Here is a 15,832-nt window from a genome sequence, read left to right on the forward strand (position 1 = left end):
AGAGAGGGATGGACAGATCCAAATTTACATTTCTTCAATTTGGATGTTACTCCTTTTCTTCTGTAAATGTATGATTCTAGCAGAAAGACCATCAGTCACTTTAACATTTCTTTTTTTAACACAATAATCGAAGAATGTTTTTCTAAAGCAGAAATTTCACATTTGGGTATATAGTGTGTACTCAGTAAATATTTGTTGAATGAATTAGTGAATCCCAAACATGTTTATGAATTCTATGATTATACAAATTTTCTTGATAGATTTGTAGTATGTAACTCACTTTCCTATCCCCAGTTTGCATTTCTCTAGCAATGCATTACTTCTCATTAATTTCTCAAACTATTGTTCTTCTTTTTAGGCACATGCTGTAGATACAGAAACTATCTTCTTCTGTTAGGATAGCCATGGTATTTCTTCCTAAAATTTATCTCCTAAAATTCTTCCTCCTTAGTTCCCCAAATTCTGGTATCTGTTTTACCTATTAGCTCTTAATTGCCTTTCTTCCTAGAGGACATTTCTTTTCTTTTTCTTTTTTTTTTTTTTTTGAGATGGAGTCTCGCTCTGTCACCCAGGTTGGAATGCAGTGGCGTGATCTCAGCTTACTGCCACCTCCGCCCTCTAGATTCAAGCAGTTCTCCTGCCTCAGCCTCCCTCGTAGCTGGGATTACAGGCGTGTGCTACCATACCTGGCTAATTTTTGTATGCTTAGTAGAGATGGGGTTTCACCACATTGGCCAGGCTGGTCTTGAACTCCTGACCTCAAGAAAACCACCTGTGTTGGCCTCCTTTCAAAGTGCTGGGATTATAGGCATGAGCCACCACACCTGGCATCTAAAGGGCATTTCTTATTTATCCTTGTTTTAGTCATACCATAGTGGAATGAGTAATCAGTTTTAGAAGCTGCAAATTTATTGTTCTCTCAAAGATGCTAGTCTAATAGGGCACTTTAATTATGAGTGGGCTATATGCTTATTCTGTATGTATCATTCATAGTGAGTTTATAATATTATGTATTCTAATGCTTTTTTCTTAGACTGAATTGGATGACTAAATACATTTGTACTATATAATGTTGGTGATTTTAAAATCCAGCTAACTTTGCAAACTTGGTTTGGAACTCTTGTTAACCACTAATATATACAGTCATATAGATAAATGGATGTTTAGTTCATTAGATACTTGTTAACTGACAATTAACTGTTTTAAATAGGAACAAGAGTTTGTTCAGAAACAACAGCAAGAATTAGATGGCTCTCTGAAAAAGATCATCCAGCAGCAGAAGGCAGAGTTAGCTAATATTGAGAGAGAGTGCCTGAATAACAAGCAACAGCTCATGAGAGGTAACTTTTTAAAAAATACTGCAAAATGTAGAATTCCTTATGACAGTAGCAGTGAACGTAAACATATAACCTTTAAAATTTCTTCTTGCCCTGCTGATGCTGGAAATATATCTGAATAATTTCGTGTACTCGTTATGCTTTATAGTTGTTAGTATACCTAATGTTCGCATGTTAGAATGGAATTTAAAGTATTTATTTTCCCTAACAAATTAGCTTAGATTTTTTTTTCTTTCTTACTAAGATGATTAAATAGAATTTTGGTGTTCAGGGTTGGACATTCTCTGTTTATACGACATTAGAACAGAATGGAAAGAGGTGATAGATATTGCCTTACATTGGTTAAAATTGCACTTACAGCTCAGAATGTCAGTATGTGTGTACAAGTTAGTGTATTTAGGATACTTTTATGTAAATATTAAAATGAAGAGCAAAGTACATTAGTAAAAAGAGCAAAGTGACATTTTGAAAACTGCTGTCTTCTAGCTCGAGAAGCTGCAATTTGGGAACTCGAAGAACGACACTTACAAGAAAAACACCAGCTGCTCAAACAGCAGCTTAAAGATCAATATTTCATGCAAAGACATCAGCTACTTAAGCGCCACGAGAAGGTTAATGAAAGGAAAATTTCTTCATTTTTTTGTTCGTTTTAAAATTTGCAAAGCTGTTTAGTTTTGAAACTTACTTTTCTTAGACAATGAATTTTAGATGTGCTTTCTGTCTTTTTTTTTTTTTTTTTTTGCGATGGAGTCTCACTCTGTCGCCCAGGCTGGAGTGCAGTGGCACGAACTTGGCTCACTGCAAGCTCCACCTCCCAGGTTCACGCCATTCTCCTACCTCAGCCTCCCGAGTAGCTGGGACTACAGGCGCCCGCCACCACACCTGGCTAATTTTTTTTGTATTTTTTTAATTGAGATGGAGTTTCACTGCGTTAGCCAGGATGGTCTCGATCTCCTGACCTCATGATCTGCCCACCTTGGCTTCCAAAAGTGCTGGGATTACAGGCGTGAGCCACCACGCCCGGCCTCCTTTCTGTCTTTTATCCTACAATTTCTTGGATGAAGTTTGGAGTAATTAATTGTATCTTGATCATGATTGCAAATTTCTTTTCTACAAATTATAAGGAAAGTAACTAATTAAAATGCTTAAAGACGTTTTACACATTGTAATCTTCATCTTGGCTCTCAAAGGTAGCTATTTTGGCTCCATTTGTGGTTAAAGTATCTTGAAGTATGGACTCCTTGTGCTTATTAAAAGAGTTTCAATATAAGACTCTTATCACTAATAACTTTCTTTTCTTTTTATTCTTTTGAGACAGAGTCTTGCTCTGTCACCTGGGCTGGAATGCAGTGTCACTCAATCATAGCTCACTTAGCCTCGAACTCCTGGGTTCAAGGGATCCTCCTCCCTCAGACTCCCGAGTGCATTCATGTACCACCACACCCTGCTAATTAAAAAAAAATTTTGTGTGTGGAGACAGGGTCTCACTGTGTTGCACAGGCTGGTCTCAAACTCCTAGGCTCAAGTGATCCTCCTGTGTCAGCCTCCCAAAGTGCTGGGATTACAGGTGTGAGCCACCAGATGTGGCCTAACTTCTTACAAGTTATTTTGTGCCTACTATTTTGCTGGTCACTGCAACAAGGAAAGGGATAATTATAGGAAACAACAACAACAAAATGACATATTTGAGTATGTGTGTCGGTACTGACTATTGTTTCTATGTCACTGGATTCTATTTAAAACTTTCATAGGAAACAGAGCAAATGCAGCGTTACAATCAACGACTTATTGAGGAATTGAAAAACAGACAGACTCAAGAAAGAGCAAGACTGCCCAAGATTCAGCGCAGTGAAGCCAAGACTCGAATGGCCATGTTTAAGAAAAGTTTGAGAATTAACTCGACAGCGACACCAGATCAGGACCGTGATAAAATTAAACAGGTAAATATGCAAATTAGTCTGTCCTCTTTTAGGTTTTAAAGTTTTGAATGACCATTAGAAGTGCTATGAAATTCCTTTCTTTCTAAACAATTAGAGCCACCTTAGGCTTGTTGATGTTCACTTTAACTCTGAGGTCTGGGGCTATAGATATGTGGCATATACCAATTAGTCTTCCCCAGGATGGTGGTCACAGAGAGCGAAGCCCTTCCTCCTATACCCCATACCAGCTCCTGAGCTACACGGGTCCTAAGACCAGCCCTGGGAATGAGATGACTTGGACAACTTTTCAAGTCAAGATATATGACCTCACTGTGATACTTCTGTAGTCACGGTCACACACACAAATTAACTCAGGTCACTAAGCAGATAGAAGGATCAAGTTTTAATCAGAAGTTCCTGCTCCCCCCTGAAGCTGTGATGTGGGCTCCAGGTTTGAGTCTCAGCATATTATTACTTGTAGTTTCAGTTTATTGTGCCTTATTTTGTTAAATTCCTTTATATCTTCAGAATATATAGAAATCACATGCTTCTAAACTACAATTTATCTTTTTTTCTTATTTATAGTTTGCTGCACAAGAAGAAAAGAGGCAGAAAAATGAGAGAATGGCTCAGCATCAAAAACATGAGAATCAAATGCGGGATCTTCAGTTGCAATGTGAAGCCAATGTCCGCGAACTGCATCAGCTGCAGGTCAGATACAGAAGCCTGACAGCAAAGCCCATAGGATGCGGCAGCACAAGTGGCTGCTTTTGAGAGAACAGTAGCTAGCCAAAGTCAACTGCACCACACTTACGAACATGCTGGGGTTGAGAGGTTCTGTTTTTTGTACAGATCCAAATGAAGATCAGTTTAGTATCATAGGTGCTTGTGTAGATTATATATAACCATGATTAATGTAAACATGAAGCTAAATTGTAACCTAAGAAATTGAGTCTTTCAAAAGCAGTATTGAGTATGGTTTTTAGTATATTTTGCGTGAAGATGTGGAGAGTTTCAAAGTGATGTAGGCAGTTTTGTTGTCATATTCTGAATTTTTTGTCAGATTGTAAATTTAAAATGTGTTTTCCTTTTAGAGGGAATAGTTTATTTTCTTCTAGGTTTTTGACATAAGCAATAAGTTAAATATATGGGAATTTTTCTCCTAGGAAATTTAAAGGTTACTTGAGAGAGGGCTGATTTAGGACTTTACATAGAGTGTACAGCCCATCTAAAATGTTTAAGATTTCAGAGTCGTGTATAAATGTGGGTATCTACATATTTGCTTTATTTACTACAGTAGAACAGATCCTAATAGATTGGCCTAATAGGCCAATAGGTCTTTTAGAGCAATAGATCTATTAGGCCAACCCGTTAGTACCAGATCCCACATTCTGTACTCACGGGTAAAATGTATGCAAGCTGCCTTCTGAATTGTCAGTTTTATGAGCAAATCTTCTTAGAAAGGAAAAACAAAAGCTCAAACTAGTTCTTTTTAAATTCTTTTTATATGGTATGTAATAGTTCTAGCTTATAAACTTGTAAAAATGAAGCTGTGATTCATTTCCTAATTCATGGCCCTTGGTTTTTATAGAGAAAAACTTGAATCTCAGTAATAGCATAATATTTGATGAGCAATTTATTATTTTGGAAGGTAATTGTATTTGTGAAAAATTGCTTAGTTGATCTGAAATTTTTTAAAATCCCAACTTTATTTTCAGAATGAAAAATGCCACTTGTTGGTTGAGCATGAGACTCAGAAACTGAAAGAGTTAGATGAGGAACATAGCCAAGAATTAAAGGAGTGGAGAGAGAAATTGAGACCTAGGAAAAAGGTAAATAAAAGCTTTAATTAAAATGGTATGTGTGTACTTGTCCGTCTACCCAGCTATTGGCTCGTTACCTACTGTGTATCAGGTACAGTGTCAGAGGCAGGAAGCATAGAGATGAAAAGACGAAGTTTCTGTCCCCAGAAGGTTTGGAATCTAGTGACAAGCAGTTATGAATTGGTAGGGTCATTGCTCTGAAGGAGGTAAGTACAGGACACAGGGGAAAGGAACAGAATGTATAAGAGAGGAGGAAGAGAGCTTAAATCTGCCTGGGTAAGTCAGGGAAGGTCTTCAAGAAGAGATGCCTTACAAGCCAAGTGAGTCTTGAAGGATGGGTAAGAACTTGCTGAGCGGATGGGCTGATTGGAGTGGAATGAGATGATTTGAGTAGAGAGAAGAGAATTAGTGAAAAGGAAGTGTACAGAGAATTGCAGATCGTTCTGTATCATTGGAGTATAAGAGGGGGTGTGTGCCGGTGTGTAGTCATTAGGGAGGAAGAAAAGGAAGGAAGGAAGCGATGACAGCTGAGTCTGAACAGGTCAACCGCAGCCATATTATAAGGCCCTGGTATTCTGTGTAAACTTGAAATCTGGTAAAATAGGGATGGTGTCTCCTCTGTCTCCCTCCTTTCTCTTGTTTGTACTTGACACCCTATTCACCTGATCTTACCAGCTAACCATGTCACCTGAGTTTTTGCTATCACTATATGATCTCTGACCCATTGCTACTCAAACTTAAACTTTGTTTCGGGGGGTGCTTCCTGCCTACTATACATTTCCACCATTCCTTTCTTCCATCCATCCAGTCAGTCAGTCAAGGAAGCTATGTGCCAACGGAAGTGAAATGACTAAATGAGTTCATAGTGTGGCTTTTTGTTTGTTTGTTTAGACAGAGTCTCACTCTGTCGCCCAGGCTAGAGTGCAGTGGCGCGATCTTGGCTCACTGCAACCTCCACCTCCTGGGTTCAAGCAGTTCCCCTGCCTCAGCCCCCTAGGTTTTTGGGATTACAGGCATCTACCACCACACCTGGCTAATTTTTGTATTTTCAGTAGAGACGGGGCTTCGCCATGTTGGCCAGGCTGGTCTCGAACTCCTAACCTTGGGTGATCCACCCGCTCCGGCCTCTCGAAGTGCTGGGATTACAGGCCTGAGCCACCATGCCCGGCCCATAGTGTGGCTTTTTAATTTAAATTTTATTTATTGTTAAAATTTTTGAATAGGTAGTGTATTCATGTAGTTTAGAATTCAAAAAGTACAGAATTGTAAATGGTGAAAAATCTCCTTTACCTCCTTGCGGCCTAACATCTGCCTCAAGCACCCCAGTTGAACTTGTTGACAGTGGTCACAAGTGAGTTGCTAATAATCAAATTCTATGACCTTATCTAACTGTTCTCATTAGAAGTCTTGTTTCTTAAAATTCTCCTCTTACTTGGCTTTTGTGACACAGCTCTGCTCATTCTCTGTGTTCTTTATCCCCTTTTGTCTCCGGAAATGTAGACATTTCTCAGCTTTGCCCCTTTTGTAAAGAACAGTCTTTACCTGGATGATTTTATTGCTAGTCATGGCTTCAACTGTTGCAATAGACAACTCCAAAACTTAAATGGTAGCGGTTGTATAGAGCACGAATTGTGAAGTCATACAGATGTGGGTTCAGATCTCAGCACTGACATTTACTGATTAATTTTCTCACTTTCCATTTCTAGGCCTAGTTTTCCTAATTTGTAAAATGAGAATATACTACCTACCTATTTGGTGTCGTTTATACAGCAGTTATCTAGTGCCTGAGCTATAGTAATGGTTCAGTGAATGGTTGCTATTGCTATTATTGTTTCTTGTTTTTATTATCAGTTTGAGCACTAAGCGCCCATTTTCCATCAGGATGTTCTGTTCCTCCTCATTTCACCTAGGCCTTGTGGTTCCTTTTTTTGGTCACTGAATCTCAGTAGCACCTATACTCAACCTCAGACGTTCTGTATCTGCTCTCCTTTCTTTGTTTTTCTTTGTAACAATTCATCACCACCAGACCCATTTGTTTATTGTCCCCTCTTGTGACTGAGAATATAAACTCCTTAAAAGCACGCCATGATCGCTTCATTTATTGATATGTACCCAGTTTCTAGAATAGTTCCTGGCACATTGTACAGATGACTACATACCTGTCAATGTTGACTACAGATTATAAACTCAGTAGAGAGAAAACCAAACTCAGCATCCTTTTCCTTCATCTCCGTCTCACCTTTCCCCGCTTGCTGCAGGCTGCTCACCGCCAGATGTTCCTTCATCTCCATCTCACTTTCCCCATTCACTGCAGGCTGCTCACCGCCAGATGTTCCTTCATCTCCATCTCACCTTTCCCCATTCACTGCAGGCTGCTCACCGCCAGATGTTCTTTTCTACATTCCTGTTCTCTTAACTGACATCTACGCTAGAAACCAGAATTATTTTTCATTTCTGTCACACCCTTCATTCAATCAGATGCCAATTAATTTGGACTGTTTTTCGTAACGTGTCTCCTTTTTTTCTCACTGCTATCCTGGTGCTTGCTTAAATTGTTCAGGAATGGCCTAATGGGCCTTGTAGTTTCTAGTTCCCTTTCTTTCTTCCCACTCGCCTACCATCACCAGAGGATTTATCCTCAAGAACATCTCTTGACACTGTCATAGTGATGTTGAGAAATCTTCAGTTCCATCAGAGGAAAATGTAAATTAATGATTCAGTTTGACTGTGAAGCCTTCATAGTGCCACACCTGAGTTACAGTCACCCTTTCTGGCTTCCTCTCCCACTAGCCACTTTGTTCCCAGTCCATGTTCCAGCCTTGGGTATAATGACCAGTCCTCACACCAGCTCCTCAGCTTCCTGCCTTTGTGCTGTGTTTCAGCTCTGTCTGGCATGCCTTTCCCATATTGCCTATCAAATTCTTATCTTTCCTTCAGCACTAAGCTCATGTTCCACCTCTTTTGAGAACCCCTCCTATATCCTTCCTTCTTTTCCTGTGCTTTGTACCTCTACAGCACCACTTATCCCTGAATCACGTCTCCACAAAGTCATTGATACCTGTAACAAAATGCCATAAACTGGAGGCTGGGGAGTCTGAGACCAGGGTGCCAACACGGTCACGCTGTGATGAGGGTTCCAGACTGCCGACTTCTCACTGTGTCCTCACACGGCGGAATGACAGCTCTCTTTAGCCCTTCATGAAGGCACTTACCCATTTGGAGGGCTCCACCTCATGACCTCATCACCTCTCAGAGGTCCCACTTTCTGTGCATAGTGCCGCACATTAGGGATTAGGTTTTTATATGGATTTGGGGAGCACAGACATTCACATCAGAACGGTGCCTCTTGTATTTCTCAGGCGCTTACCTTTGCTCTGTATTATGGGGGTTAAAATGATTCTGGTTTAGATTGTGCGTTTAAACAGCTTATCTTATAGCGTAGTGTGAAAGAAAAGACAGGCGCTTCGCAACTCAAATAACAAGTAGACAGGGTAAGTGCCATGTGGGAGAAACAGATAATAGTTAATAATAGGTACCGTATATTAGAGTGCATAGTATGTGGAAGTACATCATTATCACATTTAGACTTCACATAGCAAATTATCCCTATTTTTACAGCAGAGGAATTGAGGAATTAAATGGTTCTCTAATATAGTGAAGGTAAGTAATGGACCCAAATTGTCCATTTATGTGACTGAGCTGGACTTGCACATAGGGCTCTGCAAAGCTTATGATCTTAAACAAATTGAGCAGACATGTCTTCTTGAGGATAATACACAAAGAATGTGTTTTGGACAAGCAGTTTTATCTGGACTGTCAGCATAAATTCTATATGTAATACCAGCACATAACAATTTCTTTTTCCCTTTCTTTTTAAGACACTGGAAGAAGAGTTTGCCAGGAAACTACAGGAACAGGAAGTATTCTTTAAAATGACTGGGGAGTCTGAATGCCTTAACCCATCAACACAGAGCCGGATTTCCAAATTTTATCCTATTCCCAGCTTGCATTCCACCGGATCATAACAATGGGAAACATTCTGTGCGTGGGTTTGGCTCTTTCAGTGTGTCATTCTGTTCTCATCTTCTGCCACACTCTCTGTCAGATAGCTCACGAAGACAATCACCTGCCTCACCTTCTAGGTGTTTTCCTTTTTTTTTTTTTTTTTTAAAAAAAAAAAAGCAAAGATGAAGGGAAAACAAACTAAGACAGTTGCTAGGCCATGTTGGCAAAGTAGCATCTTGGTGACTAAGGTGACTTTGTATATTCTTCTTAAAAATTATGTTCTTTAGACACTGCTACCTGAAAACTGTTGGAGAAATAATGTTTAAAGTTATTTAAGAAAAACTGTTACATCACTAAGTATTAATAAATTCCTTTTACCTGACGTAACTTCTCATTGATGCCTAAATTCTGCAGTTGAAGCTCTACTGTAGAGCGTTGGGATAATTTTCTTTTGGTGGATCAGCTCTCATAAAAAAGCTATGGTTTGCTCAAATATGCTATTGACTCAGTAAATGAATATATTTTTTCTTTAAATAGGAACCACCTCTTTTAAAAGAGAAAAATTATTTCAGTGATTTGTCAAAACGAATGACCTCTTTAGGCATGAGCTAATAATCGAGGGTGCTAGTGTTCTTAAGATAGTGCCTGAAACACTACATTTCAGTCAAGTCGTAAGTAGGATTTTCTTTTTGATCAACAGGGACAAAAACATCCTTAGAATTAAACATGGTTCTTTTGGAATTTTTGCTCCTCTTACCATTTGATAGAAATTTTCATATACAAAGTTTGGAAAGATGAAAAAAAGAGGTAGCTTTTAGATTGCAAATTGGAAATGTAAAACTCATGAAACTTAGGCAGTGTAGGTTTAGCTGTCTCTGTTTATTTTCTAAAATAATACCTGAGCTGGTTAAATGATTTCTCTCCATCTTAGCTAATTCTGTTCAAAACTCTGTCAGAGGCCCGCAGGCTGTGAGTTATATTTATAAATATATCTTTGGAAATTAATCTTAAAAGAGGCATTTGCTCAGAATACTTTTTTAAAAGTTTAAATATTTAGGCACATGTCAGAAATTACTTTTCCTTATTTTGAAATGAGGCTACTTATGTCTTGGTTTTATTTTGTTCCAGGTTTAAATCATTCACTTTGATTTGAGTGGGAAAAGCCTGAAGCCTTTATCATGTGGTTGCTGATGTGTATAATTATTAATGAAATGTTCACTCCTAGTCCCTTTTGAGGCTTAGAATTTCAACCACGTGTCAGGTCAGACAGTATTATAAACTGAACTTTGCTGTGTGAGACAGCACATTTGTAAATGATGCTTGCTGCCTGCCATTTTCAACCTATTCTCTCTAGTGCTAGGTACCAAATTGTCAAAGTTTGTTTTTAGTTATATTCCTTTTGAGGCTGGTAAAAAATTTAAATGTAACTTTGTGGGAACCCTGATTCATATTTAGAAAATGTAAATGTCTGTAGCACTTTCTTGCAGTTAATTTGAAAACTTTGGATGCTGAACTTTGTTTTGTCAGTGATTTAGATGATTTAAAAATGCATGTGTGATTTTAATTTTGTAATTGTTTTGACAAGCATAATTTACTTGGACAACTTTGTAGGTAGCCTTAACTTCTGGTCAAGTTTGTTTTTTATATAAATATATATACATATATATATACATGTTATGTATGGTTGTAAATTCATACACTTATTACACGAATGTGTTACTGTATACAAAACTCTTAATGCTTTATTCTCAAATGCTGGGTTGAAAAATGTTTTGAAAGCCTTTTAAAATATATATCTTTATAAAGTAATATTCAGGATGATGATAAAAATTGTTTATATTGTTATGATAAAAATGACAGTATAATGTTGCCCAGTGTATTTAATGATTTATTTGAAGAGGGATTGGGAAGGAACATTTTCATAACACTTTCTCCTTTGAAATTTTCAGTTTATTGACTTAAAAAATGAATACCTCAGGCAGTAGACATTTTTTTTCCAGTATCACTTAATTGATACCCTGTGTGCTAAATAGTGTGTGGTGCCTGATTAATTTGGTCTGAATATTTGATTCTTTCTGTTCCTTTCAACTTGACATTCAGAGTATTGATTCAAGGAGAGAGGCTCAGAGTAGAATGGTTGACGCTGTGGGTAAGGTTGCAGCAACTCTTGGATCTCCTTCAAAACTGCCTTTTGGATTCAGTGTTCGTGCTTGAGTTCGCTTTCAAATATGACCATATTCGTGTGGGTGCAAGACTGTGCAGTGACCATATGTAGAGGTAAAGCATTCATTTTAATACGTAAAGTTATATAAATCTTTTCAAAAAGTGTTTTGTTATAAAATATGCTGTTTGTACCCATACCAGCCCCACCTCTTCTGAGACCCTGTATTCAAATAGATGATAGTGATCTATCTTTCTTGCATGAAGTGTAGGTGGGGAGTGGGCGAGGGGCACAGACTTCTTTGAAATGGAAGAGTACAGTCAAATCTACTCCTGATTTGACTTTTTGTTGCTGTGGCAGAATATGCCATGAAACACATAAAAACTTCTCCAAACGTGCACCCTCACCAGCCACCTCCTCCCCTCTTTCCCTGAGTGCTGTAAACACAGCAGACCTGCACACTTCTGCAGATCCAGCTCCTAGAGCTTGGGGCACCAGGCTGCCTTTCCTAGTCCTGTCAACAACCGTACGGTGTGAATTGCTGAATTAGCTGCTATTCTATGTGGAGTCACATTAAGCTTTGTCTTATCTTTTTCTATGGGGAAGCTATAGGGTGGGTAAGGAAAAAATGTTGAATGCTTTTACTTTGCTGAAAATATTAGAACTCTTTTGTGACAGGATACAGCAAATTATAATTAAATATAAATTACCAGAACCAGAGCTACCTCTAAGTCATACTTCCTCAAGCACAAAGCTCTCAGGCATATGAGACCCACTTTAATGAAGGGTCTCTGATTTCTTGAGCATCAGCGAGTTTCAGAAGTGACTATTTTTTTGTACTCTTCTAGTTTCCTTGTAACTGTACACTTTTTCCCATTCCACACTGTGCTTAAATGACAAAGACTCTTCTGAGAAGCCAAATTCTAAGTATTAACTAGAGATATTGTTGATTAAAGAAAATCTAGAACTGAAGTGAAAGAAGAGAGTTCGAGTTCTAATAGTCTTTTGATGAACAATTCTTTTCTGAGAAATGTTTATAAGAAATGGGGTGATACTTTAAATGCTTTTCTTAAGTTGAAGGCACAACAGTTAATGGCTGTATTGTTGCTGTTCTGTTGCTGACATGTTTTTGATAAAGCTTTAACATTCCTGCTACTAATCTTGGCGGAGAGTGTTTGCCAGGTTTCAGTGTGGGCTGCAGCTTTTTGTGCTCCTTCTCTGGTTTGTAGTGTAATGAGTTCATAAGCTAAATTTTCAGAAATAAGTTTGTTTCAGATTATGTCTCTTGTCTACTTGGGAGCAACATGTCCTTTCAATCATGGGATTGACACATGAAAAATAAAGTTATTTCTTAATCAATTTTGGGAAGCAGTCTTTTATTGAGAATCTTTGAAACTGGAGTGTCCTGCCTGAGAAACTTTGCAGTTGTTGGTCCCAGTTATACTGCAAAACTTGCAGTCCCCCAGGTCTTCTGACCCTCCCAGAGTTAGTATTCCTAGCTGTCTGTAGTCCACAGCACACACGCGCACACACACACACACACTCAAATGTAGTTTTTAGTGGTAACTGCTAGGGGTTGTCTTTCAGCATGCAAAGCCCTCCTTTGGGAGGTGCTTAAAATATTTCTGTCAGCCTGTGTATATATGTGTATGTTTTTAATTTCTTTCCCCCTTGGGATAGATGATTTTTCTCACCAAGCATTTCACAAATCATATGACATCACTTCTGCAGAAATAATCTCTTCGTTATTGATAATGTTCATGCAAGATTCAGTAGACACTAGGCAGCATCACTTGGCACGTGTCCAGCTGGAGGGAGGCATGGAGTGCCATTTTCTAATCTGGGAGCGTTGTGCACTATTGAGCTCATTCTTGACTTAAAAAAAAATGAAACAAAAGAGGCTCACATCCATTGCCATCCAGCTGAGGACATAACCTCATATCTGCCCCTCCTCCTTCTGAGTTTTGTCCAGAGAAGGTCGTATGTTTGGACTTATACCCTATTTTACTTGAGCATAAAACTTTATGAAGACTTTCGGTGTCTTAGGTAAATCTAGTAACAAGGGAAAAACTCCTATGTCTTGATTAATCAAGATGAGGATCACTATTAAAGGGGATATAATACTTGAACCCCTAAAGCTACTTTTTTTAAAAGGGCCAAAACATCTTTTTCCCCCCTTTTTTTGGAAGTTACTTTTAATAAGTGTAAAAGCTACAATTAAAAAGTAAAAAATTCAGCCTTTGGGTAAAAATAATTCTAATGAAAAAAATTATTTAAAAGGCACAATTCCTTTATTATACACAATAGTTTTCATTAGACAGTAAAACTCAAGTTGTTTGAAGTCTAGAGGCTGTATGAACTAATTTTTATTTTATTTTTATTTTTTGAGATGGAGTCTCGCCGGCTGGAGCACAGTGGTGCATTCTTGGCTCACTGCGACCTCCACCTCCCAGGTTCAAGTGATTATTCAGCCTAAGCCTCCCGAGTAGCTGGGATCACAGGTGCCCGCCACCACACCGGCTAATTTTTTGTATTTTTAGTAGAGATGGGTTTTTGCCATGTTGCTCAAGCTGGTCTCGAACTCCTGGGCTTAAGCAATCTGCCTGCCTCAGCCTCCCAAAATTCTGGGATTACAGGCGTGAGCCACTGCACTCAGCCTCATTTAAAAAAAAATTCTCATTAATTCATAGCAGGCAATTATCAGGATATAATAAAAGAGGCAAAAAGACCATGTAGAGTGTGTAGTGCTTGACTGGTTGTTGCCGTTAGGGGTTGATACAGAGGAAACAAGTGGAGCATTTTTTATGGGATAATACGAGATACTCAACAGAGACCTTATGGAAAATAAACAGTCTTTTTAGAAGAGTAGTGGTGTAGAAGTAGATGTAATTTAATCCCATTTTTAATTATCCAGCAATTTGAGACTCACAACTTGTAACAGATTCACAAAGTGGCCAAGTATAGTCTCTTCTGAATTGGAGTGTCTGATTTTACTGTGCATTTCTTTGGGGCATTTGAGATTTGTACATTTTTCTTTAATAGAAGTTTTTATATTCCATATATTACTTACCCTACAATCATAACTCCATTGCCCCAGGATAAAGCACTACCTAATTGCAAATAATCTTGCTCATTTCTTGCTTGTTTATTTCAGATACTTATGCTTAGGGAAAACTTTAATATACTTTGTAAAATCCCCAGATTGAGTTCATAGTTGGCAGGTATCTAAAGACTTGCCTTTGAAGACTTCAGGGATTGAATGAAATACCAGAAGCTGTGCCCCAAAATACAACCATTTTTGCTTTCTTGTGTTTATAATAAACAGTGTTAGAGTCATACCCAATTAACCCAGACTATTTGTTTGACGTTTCTTTGGTCAGATGAATCACATTAAACATGATATTAAAAAAGAAAAATTTAATTGGAAATTTTACAATTGAAATGATGTTTCATCTTATGGACCACAAACAAATGTTTTTGGACATTGAAAAGTGGTTAAAGACCAACTGCACCCTGTCCCCCAAGTGCCATTTTCTGAATGCAGAACGGAGGGTGATGTCTTGAGCTGACGCTGTGTCCCCAGCATCAGCTATTCTGTCCCCCCCCCCCCCCCCTTTCTTCCTTCCTTGTCCATTGCCCTTCACCCTTGTTTTTCTGTTTGCTCTGGCCTGGTTCAGTATAACATATCCATGAACTCTAGCATGGGCCTATGGACAATCATGGCTGCAATCAGACTTTCTAAGCAAATGGGAATGTGATATACATATATGATAACCATTAGAAACCCTGTCACCTCCTAGAGGGGAAGTGAATTTCTTAATTTTTTTAGTTGCAAGAGTCACTTCTTAGCCAACTGACTACAGAATGCAGAATGAACAGGGGAGGAAGGAGCTGATGATGGCACAGCCTTGCAGCAGTAACCAGAACACACCCCCATCAAGTGTCACCTCCAGGAAGGCACCCCATCCCCATCCTCCCTTTTCTGGGCTCATATTTAGGCAAAGCTCTAAGACTCCTGAGCCAACTTTTATGTAACTGGCTTTCCTAGGCTGGGCCTTGAACTAAGTAAAGAAGCCAAGGAGTTCAGATCTAGATAGCAGAGAAGTAAATCTCATTCTAAAACATTGCAACTACTCTTACTAGAGTCCACCCCATGAAGCTGTTTCAGATTGTGTATCTTCGACTGAATTCTATAAGTATATATTGTTCAGACTAAAACAAATGTTGCTAGCTAGGTTGGCTATGCTGTCTCAGTAGGACATTGACAGACTCCAGCTTTCACCCTCTGGAGAGCTTGGACCTAAGTGCCATATGCATGATGACACCTGGTCCAGGAGCTGTCCTGCCATGGCTAGCTCATGGCTTGACAGCAATACTTCTTCTCCTTCTCCGCCCAGCATAGACTTGGTCACCTGAAAGTTAGAAGATTGGGAGGAAGTTAAAACATCTTGTGGCCTGTGGGGATCTTGGCTTGGGCAATTATGGCAACTGTGACTACTGCAAAGATGGCTTCAAAGGTGAAATATTTTGTAAGACTATACATTTATTTAACTTGTTTGCTCCATTTCAACACCAGCTTGGTTCTCC

The 15,832-nt window shown here is 38.7% G+C and overlaps 2 protein-coding genes across 3 annotated transcripts in view; one reads left to right on the forward strand and one right to left on the reverse strand.

Moving 5' to 3' along the window:
* Positions 1-12,604, forward strand: part of SLK (STE20 like kinase) — a 61,086-nt gene extending 48,482 nt beyond the window's left edge. For both annotated transcript variants that reach the window (XM_007964030.3, XM_007964031.3), the window contains 6 exons: positions 1,211-1,340; positions 1,824-1,948; positions 3,089-3,277; positions 3,842-3,967; positions 4,975-5,088; positions 8,958-12,604. In XM_007964030.3, coding sequence (XP_007962221.3) covers positions 1,211-1,340; positions 1,824-1,948; positions 3,089-3,277; positions 3,842-3,967; positions 4,975-5,088; positions 8,958-9,104 — 831 coding nt within the window. In that variant the 3' untranslated portion in view covers positions 9,105-12,604. The remainder of the gene's footprint in view (positions 1-1,210; positions 1,341-1,823; positions 1,949-3,088; positions 3,278-3,841; positions 3,968-4,974; positions 5,089-8,957) is intronic.
* Positions 12,605-14,150: 1,546 nt separating this feature from the next.
* COL17A1 (collagen type XVII alpha 1 chain) overlaps positions 14,151-15,832 on the reverse strand; it is a 51,265-nt gene continuing 49,583 nt past the window's right edge. The window contains 1 exon segment of the mRNA XM_073019313.1: positions 14,151-15,657. Within this exon segment, the coding sequence (XP_072875414.1) occupies positions 15,602-15,657 (56 nt within the window). The 3' untranslated portion in view covers positions 14,151-15,601.

The sequence above is a fragment of the Chlorocebus sabaeus genome, chromosome 9, assembly GCF_047675955.1.
Source record: "Chlorocebus sabaeus isolate Y175 chromosome 9, mChlSab1.0.hap1, whole genome shotgun sequence".
NCBI classification, from domain to species: domain Eukaryota; kingdom Metazoa; phylum Chordata; class Mammalia; order Primates; family Cercopithecidae; genus Chlorocebus; species Chlorocebus sabaeus.